The sequence below is a fragment of the Anolis carolinensis genome, chromosome 2, assembly GCF_035594765.1.
Source record: "Anolis carolinensis isolate JA03-04 chromosome 2, rAnoCar3.1.pri, whole genome shotgun sequence".
Lineage (NCBI taxonomy): Eukaryota > Metazoa > Chordata > Lepidosauria > Squamata > Dactyloidae > Anolis > Anolis carolinensis.
This window is the reverse complement of record NC_085842.1, coordinates 213,161,736-213,178,109: the sequence shown is the minus strand read 5'-3', so window position 1 is coordinate 213,178,109 and position 16,374 is coordinate 213,161,736. Positions and strand designations below refer to the sequence as shown.

The 16,374-nt window shown below is 40.2% G+C and overlaps 2 protein-coding genes across 2 annotated transcripts in view; both read left to right on the top strand.

The window, feature by feature from the left end:
• Positions 1 to 1,518: 1,518 nt before the first annotated feature.
• The window catches only part of LOC100566582 (uncharacterized), a 48,332-nt gene continuing 33,476 nt past the window's right edge, over positions 1,519 to 16,374 (top strand). Inside the window, exons 1-5 of the mRNA XM_062969393.1 lie at positions 1,519 to 2,572; positions 3,411 to 3,777; positions 9,765 to 9,826; positions 10,219 to 10,381; positions 11,939 to 12,192. Of these exons, the coding sequence (XP_062825463.1) occupies positions 2,530 to 2,572; positions 3,411 to 3,777; positions 9,765 to 9,826; positions 10,219 to 10,381; positions 11,939 to 12,192 (889 nt within the window). The 5' untranslated portion in view covers positions 1,519 to 2,529. The remainder of the gene's footprint in view (positions 2,573 to 3,410; positions 3,778 to 9,764; positions 9,827 to 10,218; positions 10,382 to 11,938; positions 12,193 to 16,374) is intronic.
• LOC100565603 (cationic trypsin-3) lies at positions 8,544 to 15,531 on the top strand. The gene is made up of 5 exons (XM_003227575.4): positions 8,544 to 8,641; positions 10,219 to 10,381; positions 11,939 to 12,192; positions 12,477 to 12,613; positions 15,274 to 15,531. The coding sequence occupies exons 1-5, from the start codon at positions 8,602 to 8,604 to the stop codon at positions 15,421 to 15,423; spliced, it is 744 nt and encodes a 247-aa protein (XP_003227623.1). The 5' UTR covers positions 8,544 to 8,601; the 3' UTR covers positions 15,424 to 15,531.

The following is a 16,374-nucleotide window of genomic DNA, read 5'->3' as shown; positions in this document are numbered from 1 at the left end:
TCCTTTATCCGGGCGAACTGCAAATCCCTATAAGCTGTCCTATAGATATTGAACGACTGAGTCTGGATAATTTCAAAAAAGGATGTTTATTCATACAAGGTTGTAAACCTGGCACAGATCTTAAAGTTGCAGAAAATGAAACAAATTTCCATAGGTTTTAGTTGCAGAATTATCCCTGGTTCCAGAAGGCAAAGGTGATTATAAAACCACTATACCCTAATCACGCTGTCTATATTAGAAGGAGAAACTCTTTCCTTCCCTATCTTTACAGCAAAGATTAGTTCTAGAAGCGACAGAATAACCCTGCTCCTCTAACTAGATTTCCTATTCCAGATCAATATAATTCAATACTTATCTAATTTGGATAGGCTTAGATTGGCCTGGTTTTGAGGATGATTTGTCCCAGTTAGCTTTGCACAGCTCCAGCACGTTGGAAGACTATAGCCAGAATGAAACTCTAAAATGGAGACTAGACCCTGGTAAAAAGGGCGGTCCTAAGATGTTGCCCTCTTTGACCAATCACTGCAAAGAAAACTGCAGCCAGCTCTTGCAGATTCCAAGCCACTTTTCCTAGGCTTTTGCAGCCAGAGGCTCAAACAAAATGTAAAGGAGGGAAAACAAACAAACGACCAATAGGTAAGGCAAACCATCGTCCTGGGGGACGGAACAGCTGGAATCATGGCAAGACAAGACAAGGAACATGGCTAGGCAAGGCACGGCAAGGCTGGAAGGTAGTGAACTCAAACGCGGTCCACACTTGGCTGGAAGTGAAGTTATCCCTTCAACTGACACGTTGACTCCGCGCTGGCTAGCCAGCGCACAGAACTTTTAAAGAACTTCGAATCTTCCCTCAGAACAGGTGTCTCAAATGCTCTTTTCCCAAGGGAAAAGAGCTAGAATAACATCTTGACCAGATGCAATCCTCCCTTAGAATTCTCAGGGGAAAATAGGTTAATCAGCAGATTCCCTTGCTGCTAATCTCGCGCTTCGTCTCCTGCCAGCTTTCTCCTGTCTGTTAGTTTCCACAAACATCCTTCTATCAAAGGGAGGGGAACTGGGAAGAGAAAACTCCATTTCAAGGGCCTTTTTAATGAGAGTTGAACTAGAATTGTCAATAGGGAACATCTGGAACAGGGCAGAGTCTTGCTGAATTGGCACAAAACCTGTTTCCTCATCACTGTTGTCTACAATGGAGTCAGGTTCACGGCCCAAGGGTCCATGGGACATCACACCTACTAGGCAGCTATCTGCTGGATATGCTTTAGCTGGAGATCTTGCACTGAACTGGGAGTTGAACTTAACGGCCCATGGAGCCCCTTCCAACTCAAGCCCAGGTGATTACAATAATTAGTAAATAAAACACATCCAAATAAAATACTGTTCCCTGTAGAACATGGTAAAATAACAATAACGTCAAAAGTAACACAAATAGTTTAAAAACCTGACCAAGCTCATAAAAGTGAACTGGGCCAAAAAGTGCATGGAGTGAGAATTGTAAACTAGATAATGGAGTAGGTAACCAAAGTGCTACAATTGGTAAGGGACTTGGAATGGGGTTGTATGCTGTCCCAGCAGGAAGTTGGGTGGCAGATGCTTCCCCCAATGGGATGGGTAAGGGGGAGACTGGGAGATGTGGGACGTGGGGCAATGGGTTCCCTGTGACAGGCAGTGCTGGTTTCGCCATGATCCATGGCAATTCCATAGGCAAATATGATCAGGCCCAGCATGTACAATGGCTTGAGTTTGTGTATCTGGGTTCTAGTGAGAGCAGGAAAAGCTGCCACTTTCCTCTACACCTTGACTCCTCTTACGTTCTCAGCTCAAAAAAGCTAATTCTATGGAAGAACCAGCCTCTTGTAGAATATCAGATGAAAGTGAGCATTGTTCAAAGTAGAATGCGCTGGTGTTTCCATATAAGTTTAGCATATGCTCTTCAAGCACGTCTGCAGTATCAGGGACAGCTGCAGCAGCTCGAACTAGAAAACAAATAAAGATAAGTTTCGATCAAAATAAAATAAAATATCTGGCACACTATATCATATTCATTTGGCACAGAAAGAGCCCTGTTGGTGGAACCAAATGTTTACTCTTTAAAAACAAAATTATATGTAAAAACAACTATTGTATCCTTGGATAACAAGAAAGCAAGAAGATGAAGAGAGGGAGGAGATCACCTGTGGTCTTTAAATTAGTAATTTTGTTGGACTCCATGACACTTTCTCCATTCTGCTTGTGAGTAAGCCAAGTTCCCAAACGTCACCATTCACAAAACATCCTGTTTGGTACCAACTGTGGGGGAGTATCTTGAGGTCCCTTGTATAATTTTAAGAACTATATTTTGGTCCTCAATGTTTCTGAATATTTCTGCTTTGTTTCTGAGGGGAAGAACTAGTATGTTCTGTCTTGAATAATATATCGGCGTTTTTGATGTCACGCGGGAAGAACCACAGTGATGCCGAAGAAGGAAGTCTGTACCGTAACCACATTACAACCATGCCAAAAACCTGTTCATCACCCTGAGAAGCAAATATGAGGATTGGTTGGTGTGTGACTATTCTCCTCTTGCAAGCAGGCAGGTGTTTGGCTCCAAATTCTTTCATATGCTTTGTTGCTGTTTTTGTTGCTGCTGTTGCTGTTATTGCATGCCTTCAAATCTTTCCTGACTTATAGTGATCCTAAGGCAAACTTATTGGCAAGATTTGTTCAGAGCGGGGTTGCCCTTGTCCGAGTATGATGATGGAAGATGCCTGTGTGTGAGTTTTTTTTAATGTGTGGAGGTTGGTGCACAGTCTATCAACACACAGTCTTCAAAGAGTGAGGGTCCCAACCAGTGGCATGGTTAACATGACGATGGTGGCTTCTCAATCTGTTAAAGCCTTCTTCTGCCTTCACAGCGATTGCAACATGTGCCATGTTGTCTTCCACCTGATCCGCCTAATCTGAAAACCTGAAGACCACACAAGACCTTCTGACAGAGCTTGCCCTTGACAATGGTTGGATCTAGACTGCCATATAATTCAGTTTCTGAATCCAGCTGATCTGCCTTGAACTAGATTATATGAGTCTACTCTACCATATAATCCAGTTCAAAAAAGATAATCTGGATTCAGAAAGTGGATTATATGACTCTATGGATGGGGATTTCTCAGAGTCTTAGTCTGTATGACTCACTCAAGTTCATCCATAGTGCAAACTTGAACCCGCGTCTCCCAGTGTCCTATTCCAATGCTCAAACTACCCTACTATGCTGGCTCTTTCATATGCTTTACATGTTGTTTTGGGCTATAAATCCTGTATCTCTTATCGGAGCATAAACTCATTGGGATTTTGTTGTGGTTAGCATGTACTACATTGTCTGTTAAAATTCAGATCCAAGTCACAGATCTTGATTAATTTTCTTTCCTTTTCAGAATGCACAAATTTGAAGATCACTCAATCCCCGCTGAGTCTTGTGCTGCAAAAAGGCAAAACCGCTGAGCTGAAATGCAATCAAACGTATGGGCATGATGTTATGTTTTGGTACAGGCAGGACAGAGGACAGGAGTTACAGCTCCTCTTTCATTTCTATTATGAAAGCATGCAAGATACTGGCAAAAAGCCCGACCGCTTCACTCCCGAGAAGACCCAGAAGGAGATTTGCAACCTGAAAATTAATCCTGTGGAGCCAGGGGATTCGGCTGTGTATTTCTGTGCAAGCAGCTTAGACACAGCACTTCAAAGTAACCTTGTCTTCCTACAAAAACCTCTTTGTGTTAGCATTATTCCTGTGCAGACAAAGTGAACATTCTGAATGAGAGACAAAATGGATTTCTTGCTAATATGGACGGTATATGATATTATTATTATTAATAATAATAAAACTTTATTTATACCCCGCCACCATCTCCCCGTGGTGACTCGGGGCGGCTTACATGGGGCAGAGGCCCAAACAACATAGGACAAAACATAGGCAACATAATACAAATCACACTATAAAAAGATAAAACAGTAATACAATATATCAGTGAAAACAAAAATACAGGATAAAAAATTGCATTTAAAACACATAAATGGTATTATGAGTAGAAAAAGGTTCCCAGCCGTATCTAGTGCAGGCTGGGTCAAAGAAATCAGGAAAATTCTGCAAGAAAACTTTCCAGGACATGGAAGAAAACATACTTGCTTGTTAATGCTTAGTAAGTAACCTTAAATCTAAGGCCTCTTCTACACTGCCATACAAAATACAAATTATCTGCTTTGAACTGGATTATATGGCAATGCAGACTCATATAATCTAACAAAGATAATGTGGATTGTCTGCTTTGATAATCTGGATTATATGGCAGTATAGAAGGGGCCTTAATCCTAAACCTAGGGATCATTTGAAAACTGGAAATACCATCTGAGGTCCCTTCTACACTGCTGTATGTTCCAGATTATCAAAGTCCACATTTGCTTTGAACTGGATTATATGCGTCTACACTGCCATATAATCCAGTTCAAAGCAAATAATCTGGGGGCCCTTCCATGCAGCCTTATATCTCAGAATATAAAGGCAGAAAATCCCACAATATCTGCTTTGAACTGGGTGCCAGATAATGTGGAACTTTATGCCTTGATATTCTTGGATATAGGGCTGTGTGGAAGGGCCCTGGATTTTATATGGCAGTGTAGATGGGGACATAAAATTCCATCCTTATTTATTATTATTTATTTACTACATTTATATCCCGTCCTTCTCACCTCGAAGGGGACTCACTAGCACAGCACAACACTAGCACTATATACCAGCATATTGCACCACACCACTATACTGTAATATTGCCAGTAATATTACATGTAAGAAATAATATATAATTAATATTATTATATTGTATTATTATTAGTATTATATTGCATTATATTATAATATTATTATCAATATTACATGTATATACAATATATTAATTATTATTTATTATTGTAAATTATATTGTATATTATATAAAATTATATATATATATATATATATATATATATATATATATATACACACACACACACACACACACACACACACACACACACATATAAAACTATATTATTAGCATAGCATGTTACTGGGGGGGGGGGGCAGCTTCCCCTCTTTGCCCCTTAAATCTAAGGCCTCTTCTACACTGCCATACAAAATACAAATTATCTGCTTTGAACTGGATTATATGGCCATGTAGACTCATATAATCTAAAAAAGATATTGTGGATTGTCTGCTTTGATAATCTGGATTATATGGCAGTGTAGAAGGGGCCTTAATCCTAAACCTAGGGATCATTTGAAAATCATCCTTCTCCACTCTTATCAAGTTCAAGTAGGTTCATTTTTTATTGGAAATAACTTGTCCTTGTTCATTATCTACATAATGATAAAATGCTCAAGGTCATGCCATGTTCCTGAGAACTGAAAATTTGGCAAAGCCCTGAGATTTGGCAAGACAAGCCCTGTATGAAATTAAGTGGGGCACAATGCATCCTTGATAAGCAAATTCCTTTGACCATTACTTGAATAACACTACTTTCTCTTGATTCCCAACTATTGGGAAGCAGCCGATGGAACTGCAAAGGCTGGATCGACATTGCCATAAAATACAGATTATCAAATCAGTTAATACAGATTATCAGATTATCTGATTTGAACTGGATTCTATGAGCGTACACTGCCATATAATCAATTCGAAAGCAGGTAATCTGGATTTTACCTGGCAGTGTAGAAGGGGCACTAGTCTGTTCCAGAAGAACCTAAAAGAAGCATCAGTCCTATATCCTCTATGTCAGTGGTTCTCAACTTCCCTAATGCTGTGACCCTTTAATACAGTTCCTCATGTTGTGTTGATCCCCAACCATAAAATTATTTTCGTTGCTGCTTTATAACTGTAATTTAGCTTCTATTATTAATTGTAATGAAAATATCTCATATGCAGGATGTATTTTCATTGTTACAAAACTGAACATAAATTAGGCATGGGCAATTTCCCCGGAATCGTCATTAATCGGAATAAAATCGTATCTATTTTGGGTTCCGAACAGGGTTCCGAGGTGGTTTGGCAATTTGGAATTAACCTTCCAATTCAAAGTGTTGGAGCCCATTTATTTAATGGCCTCGGAAAACCTTTGGATATATGAGAAAGAGTTTTTAATTCAACCAAACTTTGTTGCAGAGAAGAGCAGCCTAGCCTGGGCTTGCCTCCTTGCCCAACAATCAGTGCTGAGTCTTGGCAGAAAGGGAAGAGCGTTTTCATCCGGGCTTAATAACAACCCCATAGAAAGAAACCAAGTCCTGAGCGTTTTCCCTCCTGGCTGAGGCTAGCAAGGGGCGCAATAACAGCCCCATAGAAAGCAACCAAGTCCTGATGGTTTTCCCTCCTGGCTGGGGCTAGCAAGGGGCTTAATAACAGCCCCATAAAAAGCAACCAAACCTTGGCATTTTCCTCCTGGCTGGTGAACTTGGTTGCCCCATAGAAAGCAACCAAATCCTGAGTGTTTCCCCTCCTGGCTAGCAGCGGGCCCATTTTGAAACAGCATCATGTAGTGTAGTGGTTTGAGAGTTGGATTATGATTGTGACTTGATTCCCCACTCAGTCATGGAAACCCATGGGGCAAGTCACACACTCTCAGCCCCAGAAAACCCAATGAAACAGGAAATAACACTTTCAAACCAGGAACAGATTTTTGTTATTCTTAAAAATGTTTTTAATAAAAACTTTGAAAATTCACCAAATATCTGAGGTTAAGTCAAACATTCTTAGATTTGGTGAGCTAACAGTGGTAAATGTGTTCTACCACTGTAGCACGTTTCATTAGGATAGCTCAAAAAATGAGGGAGGGAAAAGCCCTTCAAGTTTCCCCATTGACAACAATGTCTTCCTTCATGCGCATGTGCATCCACCATTAACAAGGTTCATATGAAGATTCAGAAGTTTTGGAAAGTTTTGAACATTTTACCTTCAAAATTCGGAAATGACTTTAGAAATGAAGCGCCAGCGCCCCCTACTTTCGAAGAGAGTTTAGAACCATTTTTTTTCCTGGATCGCAAATGCCTATAAAGCATAGTAACATAGAGTGGCCTTGGAGAAGTAAAGTGTGTGTGTGTGTATATGTGTGTGTATGTGTGTGTGTGTGTGTGTGTTTTGGGAATGGGTCAAGAAGCAAGCCTGGACCTGGCAACCCCTGTGAAAGGATCATTTGACCCCCAAAGGGGTTGCGACCCACAGGTTGAGAACCGCTTCTCTATGTCTATGCATTAGTATTGTTATGGATTCGTGAAGGTGCGGAAAGAGAAAAACAGAAATATACGACCAGGTGAACTCAACCAGTTTATTTTCTAGCCAGAAAATAGGTGACAGTCCCATTCTCATAGGCAAAAACCAAACTGTCACACCCAAGATCAAGTGGGGGAGGGGGCTTTTTATAGTCTTTTCCCAAGTTAAATTTCCATTTACTCAAAAGCATGAGATTAACAAGAAATCAGATGTTCCTATTCTATTGCCTCAGGCTGGCTCATGTGCAGTACATGTTTACATACCTTTAAGCAATCATTGCTTAAAGGTATGTAAACATATACTGCACATGAGCAGTTTTCTGAATCAGCACTCCAAATAACCAAATCAAATCTAAAGTTGACAAAAAACTGATTCATAACCCTTTTGGTACTAATGTTGGCAAGTGGTCACTGGTCAAAGTGGTTCTGGTCAAAAAAAGGTTGGGAACCACTGGTCTATACAGTAAATCATTTGGAACCATCATGACTAGAGCTTTCTGGTTGGAAGGATTCAGGCTGGATCTAAACTGCCATATACAATCCAGATTATCTGCTTCTAATTGGATTATAAAGCCATGTAGACTCATATAATCCAGTTCAAACCAGATAATGTGTTTGGTCTGCTTTGATAATATGGATTATATATGACAGTGCAGATCCAGCTTTGGAACCCTCCTCCCATGTAAATCAGCTTTAGAACAGATCTAAGGAACAGATCTACATTGCCATATAATCCAGTATCTGATCCCAGATTATCTGCTTTGAGCTGTATTATATGTCAGTGTAGGCTCATATAATCCAGTTCAAAGAGGATAATCTGGTATCAAATACTGGATGATATAGCAATGTAGATCCAATCTTAGCGTTCTTCCACACAGCCATATAATCCGGAATATCAAGGCAGAAAATCCCACAATATCTGCTTTGAACTGGGTTATCTGAGTCCGCACTGTCATATATATCAGTTCGAAGTAGCAAATGTGGGACTTATTCAAAGGTGTGTGAGGGTCTTTAGAAAGTGGACACTTGTTAGGTTTCTAATGGAAAGTGGGTTCAAGGGAGGACTCAACGTACTATCAGAATTGCTTGCAACCATTGTGTTTTTTCTTTCCATTCTGAGAAACATTCCCGTTTGGATTCAAGGTACCTGCAGGCTTGTTATCACCTTATGTACTTATAAACTTTTATTTTAAGAAAGCTTATGCAAGATCCTGGGAAGTGAGAAGCTGGTGGGACCTTGGGCTGAGGAGATAACATCCAGAGTTTGGTATAAATTTGAAGGGATTTCCCTAGCAAGTCCTATTCACGGTTGCAAAGTTATCAAAGTTATCATGAAACTCCTCTTGGTCTTGGCTTTTCTGGGTGCAGCAGGTAAGAATTGTTTAAAAAAACGCATTTGGTCTCATGTATTATGTGGCAGTGAGGTGGAATACAGTGGAGAGTTCTGACATGGCAGGAGTAATGATTTTAGACTATAGATAAGGACAATTATATTTGTATAATACTTATTTGTATTGAAAACATCTTGCAGCAGATCCATTCTTCACTCCAAGCCATGTTTCTTAGAATATCCTGGACTATGTATAGATAGCACACCCCAATTGGACCCTAAACACCAGAGGTAAAAAACCAGAATAGAAGGGCAAAAAATACATGGGAGGAATAAATTCTTCCTGGATCTGCTAGCTCTTTTACTGACTTTGCTTGATAGTAAGGTGAGATCTAGTCTAGCCTCTCCAGGAAGGGAGTTATAGGCCCCATCTAGACTGCCATATAATCAAGTTTCTGATCCCAAATTATCTACTTTGAAAAGGAGCCACGGTGGTGCAATGGGTTAAACCCTTGTGCCAGCTGGTCTGCTGACCTAAAGGATGGGTTGCTGGCCTGAAAGTTGTCAGTTTGAATCCACGAGACAGGGTGAGCTTTCGTCTGTCAATTCCAGCTTGTGGGTGCATGAGAGAAGCCTCCAAGCAGGATGGTAACACATCCGGCCGTCCCCTGGGCAACGTCTCTGTAGACAGCCAATTCTCTCACACCAGAAGTGACTTGCCGTATGTTCTCAAGTCGCTTCTGACATGATAAAAAATCTAATTTGAACCGGATTATCTGGGAGTTTAGCCTGATATAATCCAGTTCAAAGCAGATAATATGGATTCAGAAACTGGATTATATGGCAGTGTCTGAAAGGGATCAGAAGGCAGTAGAAGCATTGCAGCTAGAGAAGTGTGTGCTCCCTGAAGTAGTACAGGTTACAAATGCTTACTCATTCGAAATTAGGTTTCAATATGTAAAACTACAAAAAAGATGATTTTTTTTTTCAAATTCTCGTATGAATTCTTGTGAACTGCACCTCCCTTACAATAGATCAGTACACAATCACTCCTGGGCTTTGTTCTGATATTTCACAGATTTAGAAAAATAATCCAAAGCATTTAAAATTTTTATAAGAAAATAAAAATACTTTGGGTTCATGTGATTTTTTCCTCTTAAAAAGCTGTCTGATTAATACAGAAATAGAAATAAGTCAATATCCTGACTATCTGCAGTCTGAAAAATGTGAGGCCATGGGACAACTCCCTTCAGCTCCCTAACTGGCATGTGGGCATTAAGGTTGTTTCATGTTGTGAATGGAGCCCCCGATGGCACAATGGGTTAAACCACTCCCCAGATTGCTGACCAAAAGGCTGATAGTTCGAATCTGGGGAGTGGGTTGAGCTCCTGTCTGTCAGCTCCAGTTTCCCATGCGGAGACATGAGAGAAGCCTCCCACAGGATGGTAAAGCATCTGAGCATCCCCTGAGCAACATCCTTGCAGATGGCCAATTCTCTCACACCAGAAATGATTTGCAGTTTCTCAAGTCATGCCTGACACAGAAAAAAAAGTGAATTAGACTTTTGCAGCACCCTAGAAATTTTACTACCTTTATTCTTTGTGTTCCTTTTTATCAGTTGCTGCCCCTTTGGATGATGACGACGACAAGATTGTTGGTGGGTACACTTGCCAGAGAAACTCTGTTCCCTATCAGGTGTCACTGAATGCTGGATACCATTTCTGTGGTGGTTCCCTCATCCAGGACAGATGGGTGCTTTCAGCTGCTCATTGCTACAAATCGTAAGTGAATGCCAGCTGTTGTTGCTCTTCCTACATTTGCAAAGTTACCAGGAGATGGGATGATGGAAGATCTCACAATGTCATCATATGAAGAACACTGACCTAGAATGGATCGCACATACACTATTATTATTGCTTTTATAATTATTTTTCAACCTCTTCACATGGGCCGCCGGAATTGCCACACATCATGGTGAATCTGGTGACTGCCATCTGGGGATGTGGCGAACCCATTGTCCCATGCCCCGCATCACTCAGCTTAACTTTAAGCCAATCCCACGGGGGTAAGCATCCCCACGTTTCTTCTGGGACAACATGGGAAGCCTCCCGTGTTGCCACAGTGGCAGTATATACCATTTCCATGTTAGTTGACCCACAGAACCCTGCTGGTAGTTCCTTTGTGTTGTGAGATGGGAGCCGGCGGGCTCCATGGGTCAACTAGGGCTAAAACAGTGTATGCCGATGAAATAAGCCTCATCTGATGAGGTCAGTAATGTTTCTGAAAATGAGAAGATAGAAAAATAAGAGTTTCGCAAAAGAATAGAGAGAGGAAGGGATAAAGTATGGGGAAAAGCCAAGAGGAAAATGAAATACAGTAGAGTCTCACTTATCCAACATAAATGGGCCGGCAGAATGTTGGATAAGCAAATATGTTGGATAATAAGGAGGGATTAAGGAAAAGCCTATTAAACATCAAATTAGGTTATGATTTTACAAATTAAGGACCAAAACATCATGTTATACAACAAATTTGACAGAAAAAGTAGTTCAATACGCAGTAATGCTATGTAGTAATTATTGTATTTACGAATTTAGCACCAAAATATCACGATGTGTTGAAAACATTGACTACAAAAATGCGTTGGATAATCCAGAAAGTTGGATAAGCAAATGTTGGATAAGTGAGACTCTACTGTACGTGGTATTTTTTTTTTAATGGGTCTCATGATGAGGCCTAAGTAGAAAAGTAGAAGGCTTTTGCTATAAAACATATACAAAATAATAATAATAATAATAATAATAATAATAATAATAATAATAATAATCTTTATTTATACCCCACCACCATCTCCCCAACGGGGACTCGGGGCGGCCTACATGGGGCCACGCCCAGAACAATACAATATAACAAAATATAATAGAACAACAAATCATAGCACATTAAACAACACAATAAAAGAAAATATACACAAAATAATTCCATTTATCTCATCAAGCTGCTAACATGAAGCTTGATTAGATCTAGGCGCCTTCCACACAGCTGTATAAAATCCCACATGATCTGCTTTGAACAGGGTTATATGGCAGTGTGAACTCAGATATCCCAGTTCAAAGCTGATATTGTGGATTATCTGCCTTGATATTCTGGGTCATATGGCTATGTGGAAGACCCCAAGTTACAAAATCCAGTATGAACAGTTACAAAGTTAATATTTTAGATGCCCCCCCCCCCCCCCGCTACATAGGATATTGGTTCATCTCATTGATTTGTTTATCCAGAGATTGAACAGTGCCTAGTAATATGTTCAGTACAATATATGATGGTTAATTTTGCAGCCGCATCCAAGTAAGGCTTGGTGAGCACAACATTATGGAGCTGGAAGGGGGGGAGCAGTTTGTCGACTCTGAAAAAGTCATTCGCCATCCCCAATACAACTCTTGGCTCCTGGATAACGACATTATGCTGATCAAGCTGAAAGACCGTGCTGAACTGTCCACACGCATTGCACCCATTGCTTTGGGAAAAGGATGTGCAGCTACTGGGACTAGCTGTTTGATATCTGGATGGGGCAACACACTCAGTGATGGGGGTGAGTATGAAGAGGAGTTGGCCAACTAGACTTTCCTGCCCAAGCATGTCATTTGAGAAAGTTATAATTCAGGTGTTTTGTATCTTCTTTGCTATGGCCATAGTATTCATGATTGAGAAGTCAATTTCATTTGCCATGATCTTAATGGCAAGACATGTTTTTTTTATTTCTAGAAAGAGAAATGCTGTTCCTCAAGTCTGGGGGGCCTTCTAATCTGAGAACCTGCCTCTTAATATGTAGAGAAAGTAATTACTGAGTAGTAATGGGTCACTTTCTCCTTTCAGTAAACTACCCTGACCTTCTGCAGTGCCTGGATGTTCCAATCCTATCTGATGAAGATTGCAGAAATGCTTACCCAGGACAAATCACTGATAATATGATCTGTATTGGATCCTTAGCGGGTGGCCAAGACTCCTGCCAGGTAAGATGAAATGCCTTTGAATTGCTTGAAAATAATTTACTATCCAAAGTTCTCAAATTAATTTGAAAACAGATACCACTTTTTAGGAAACACTGGGTCGCAGACTCTTATTTATATCTTACATGCATCATGGAAACATGCATCATGGAAACATGAGAAAAATGCAAAATGTATAATTATTGTTTAAAATCTGAGTGAAGTTTGGTGGTTAGTAAAGGGAGGATTTGCTGGTGAGAATGAGCCCAGACTTGCTAGAAAGGTTAAGAACAATACAAGGGGCTCTTTTTGCTATCTCCATAGCAAAAGGAAAAACAAGGAAATGTAGGAAGGCTACACATAGGTCGTGGCGAAACCATAGTCCCCTCTATTCTGCTTTTGTCAGACTTCACCTGGAATAACACTGTGTCCAGTTCTGGGCACCACAATTTAAGAAGGATATTGATAAGCTGGAATGTGTCCAGAGAAGGGTGACTAAAAATGATAAAAAGTTTAGCATCAGGCTTTTTGAGGAACAGGTGAAGGTGCTTGGAATGTGTAGTCTGGAAAAAAGAAGGCTGAGAGGGAAAATAATAGCTATGTTTAAACATTTGAAAGGATGTCACATTCAAGAGGGAGCAAGTTTGTTTTCTGCTGAGAGTAGGACATGGAGGGATGGATTCAAATTGCAGAAAAAGATATTCCACCTAAAGAGCTGTTCAATAGTAAAATATGCTGCCTTGGAGGCTTTAAAGCAGAGGATCAATTGTTGAGACTACTTTGATTGTATTTTCCTGCATGGCAGAGGGTTGGACTGGATGGCCCTTGTGGTTTTGTCCAACTCTATGGTTAGGAGCCCCCAGTGGCGCAGTGGATTAAACCCTTGTGCCAGCAGAACTGAGAACTTGAAGTTTGGGTTGCTGCTCTGAAGGTTGCTGGTTCAAATCCAACCCAGGGAGAGTGCGGATGAGCTCCCTCTATCAGCTCCAGCTCCATGTGGGGACATGAGAGAAGCCTCCCACAAGGATGGTAAGAACATCAAAAACATCCGGGCGTCCCCTGAGAAATGTCCTTATAGACGACCAATTCTCTCACACTAGTTGCAGTTTCTCAAGTCGCTCCTGACACACACACACACACACACACAAACCCTCTATGGTTCTATGATTCTTTGGTGGTGATTTATTTATTCATTTCGTGTCAAAAGCATTGCACAAATAGATAAATTTAAAACTGATAAAATAAAGGGATCACAAGCTGCTAAATGGTTTTAGACCAAAAACGGGCAACAGAAACTGCATTGTCTGTAGCTTTAAACAGTTCTTCCTCTGTGCATGAAGCAGGGCATTGTGGGCAAGCATATTTATTTATTTATTTATTTATTTACGGTATTTATATTCCGCCCTTCTCACCCCGAAGGAGACTCAGGGCGGATTACAATGAACACATATATGGCAAACATTCAATGCCAACAGACAAACAACATATATAGACAGACACAGAGGCATTTAACATTTTTTTCCCAGCTTCACGATTCCGGCCACAGGGGGAGCTGTTGCTTCACTGTCCACTAGTGGCTGTACTTCCTCATTCCTTTCCTCGTGTTTTGCTGGCAGTTTTATGATGTTGTAAATTAGTTAAATTAGCCTCCCGCATAAAGCGTACCTAAATTTCCCTACTTGACAGATGCAACTGTCTTTCGGGGCTGCATAGGTCAACAGCAAGCTGGGCTATTTAATGGTCGGGGGCTTAACCCGACATGGGCTTCGAGCTCATGACCTCCCGGTCAGTAGTGATTTATTGCAGCTGGTTACTAGCCAGCTGCGCCACAACCCGGCCCGATACAGATGCTGAGTTGTTTGTTCTGCTTCACAGTTGGACAAGGTGGAGGATTCTTCTAGGTAGTGCTATTTAGCCAGGTTGTCTTTTAATCTGCCAACTTCACTTCTGAGTCTGTTCAAGGACTTCTAAGTTGCCCATTCTTGGTTTGCCCCTGGAGGAAGACCCTCGTGGGAGGCCATCCAGTTGGAATTGCTTGATTTTGCTGCCCACAGGGATATTCTTGCTGTTACTACAGGAACATTTAGAGGAGTGGTGGTTCTCATGAAACTTTTTCTTGATTTAAGTCTACTGGGAGGAAGCTGATAGCCATACAGTGGGTGGCTTTCACGGTGTTCTGGCTTATTTCTCTTGCAATTGGGAGCAACATCCCATTGCACACCCACGGGGACAATGCCAGCTAGCTTATAGAGTCTATCAACAGGTGTAGGTTTAAGACATCCTTTGATTATTCTATATGTCTCATTCAGTGCTATATTCACCTGCTTTGCATGTGCAGATTTATGCCAGGGTGGTGACTAACTCAGCAAGGTCTTTTGAAAATCCATGATTACTTTGTAATGTATCACAGCAGTTATCTGTCCTGTCTCACATTAAGGCCTGTTCATACATGTTGATAGGGATCCAGTTTCCAAAAGAAATAAAGATTTACTGAGAGAGCAGGATCACTGCAGCAGGCTCTGTCCTTGAATGGCATGCATTCTGTAGTCTGTAAGAATAGAGCATTTCTACCTATGAACTTCCCCCAAAATGGCAAACTTTGCAAAAGATAAGTTCTCCAGTGAGATGGATCAGCTTCCATGTGGACCCCTCTTCTAATTCCAACCCCCTTTTTTATCTTGCAGGGAGATTCTGGTGGCCCAGTGGCATGCAACGGAGTGCTCCAGGGCATTGTTTCATGGGGAATAGGGTGTGCTTTGCCTGGTTACCCCGGTGTCTACACCAGGGTCTGCAACTATATCGACTGGATCAACGAAACCATGAATGCCAATTAAAACAACAGTTTCACCTCTTGTTTCAACATACTGGTGTACTTTGCTTCTTGAGAAATTGATCTTGATAAAGAAAATAAAGGAATTAGATAGATACAGATTACCAAAATAGCCTACTTGTCTTTGTCTTTTTCTTTTGAACAGTAGTCTGATTTGATCAGTGGTTCCCAAACTTTTTTTGTCACTTTGATTTTTTTGTTGTTAGCAGGGACCACAAAGTTCAAGAATAATAAACAGTGTTAATCTAAAAATAAACTTCAATAAAAAAATTAACATATTTGTTAAACTTAATAGTAATATAAATTAAGAGTAATATTATAATATAAAAAGATCATTTTAATAGAAAATTAAATTCGTTTGTATCAATGTGATTTTTGAGCTTGCATCTTCTTTACAAGTTGGGTAATCCTGGGGCTAATATTATTGCTCAAAGCTAAATGCCGCGACCTTTTAATACTGTTCCTCATGTTGTGGTGACCCCCACAACATTTTCATTGGTATTTCATAATCGTAATTTAGCTACTTTTATTAATCGTAATGTAAATATCTGATATGCAGGATGTATTTTCGTTGTTACAAACTGAACATAGGAAATAGATAGATACAGATTACCAAAATACCCCACTTGTCTTTGTCTTTTTCTTTTAAACAGTAGTCTGATAAGATCAGTGGTTCCCAAATGTTTTTTTACCACTTTGATTTTTTTGGTTGTTAGCAGGGTTCCCAAGGTTCAATAATAATAATAAACGGTGTTAATCTAATAATAAACTTTAATCAAATCTTTTAACATATTCGTTAAACTTAAATTAAGAGTACTGTTATAATATAAAAATAACATTTTTAATAGAAAATTAAATTTGGCTTACATCAATGTGATTTTTGAGCTTGCATCTTCTTCACAAGTTGGGTAATCCTGGGGCTAATATTATTGCTCAAAGCTACATGCATATCATC

Coding starts and splice junctions, on each gene's coding strand:
- LOC100565603 (XM_003227575.4), top strand. CDS start 8,602: ATGAAACTCCTCTTGGTCTTGGCTTTTCTGGGTGCAGCAG. Junction 10,382..11,938: donor GCTGCTCATTGCTACAAATC/GTAAGTGAATGC, acceptor TTAATTTTGCAG/CCGCATCCAAGTAAGGCTTG. Junction 12,614..15,273: donor GTGGCCAAGACTCCTGCCAG/GTAAGATGAAAT, acceptor TTTATCTTGCAG/GGAGATTCTGGTGGCCCAGT.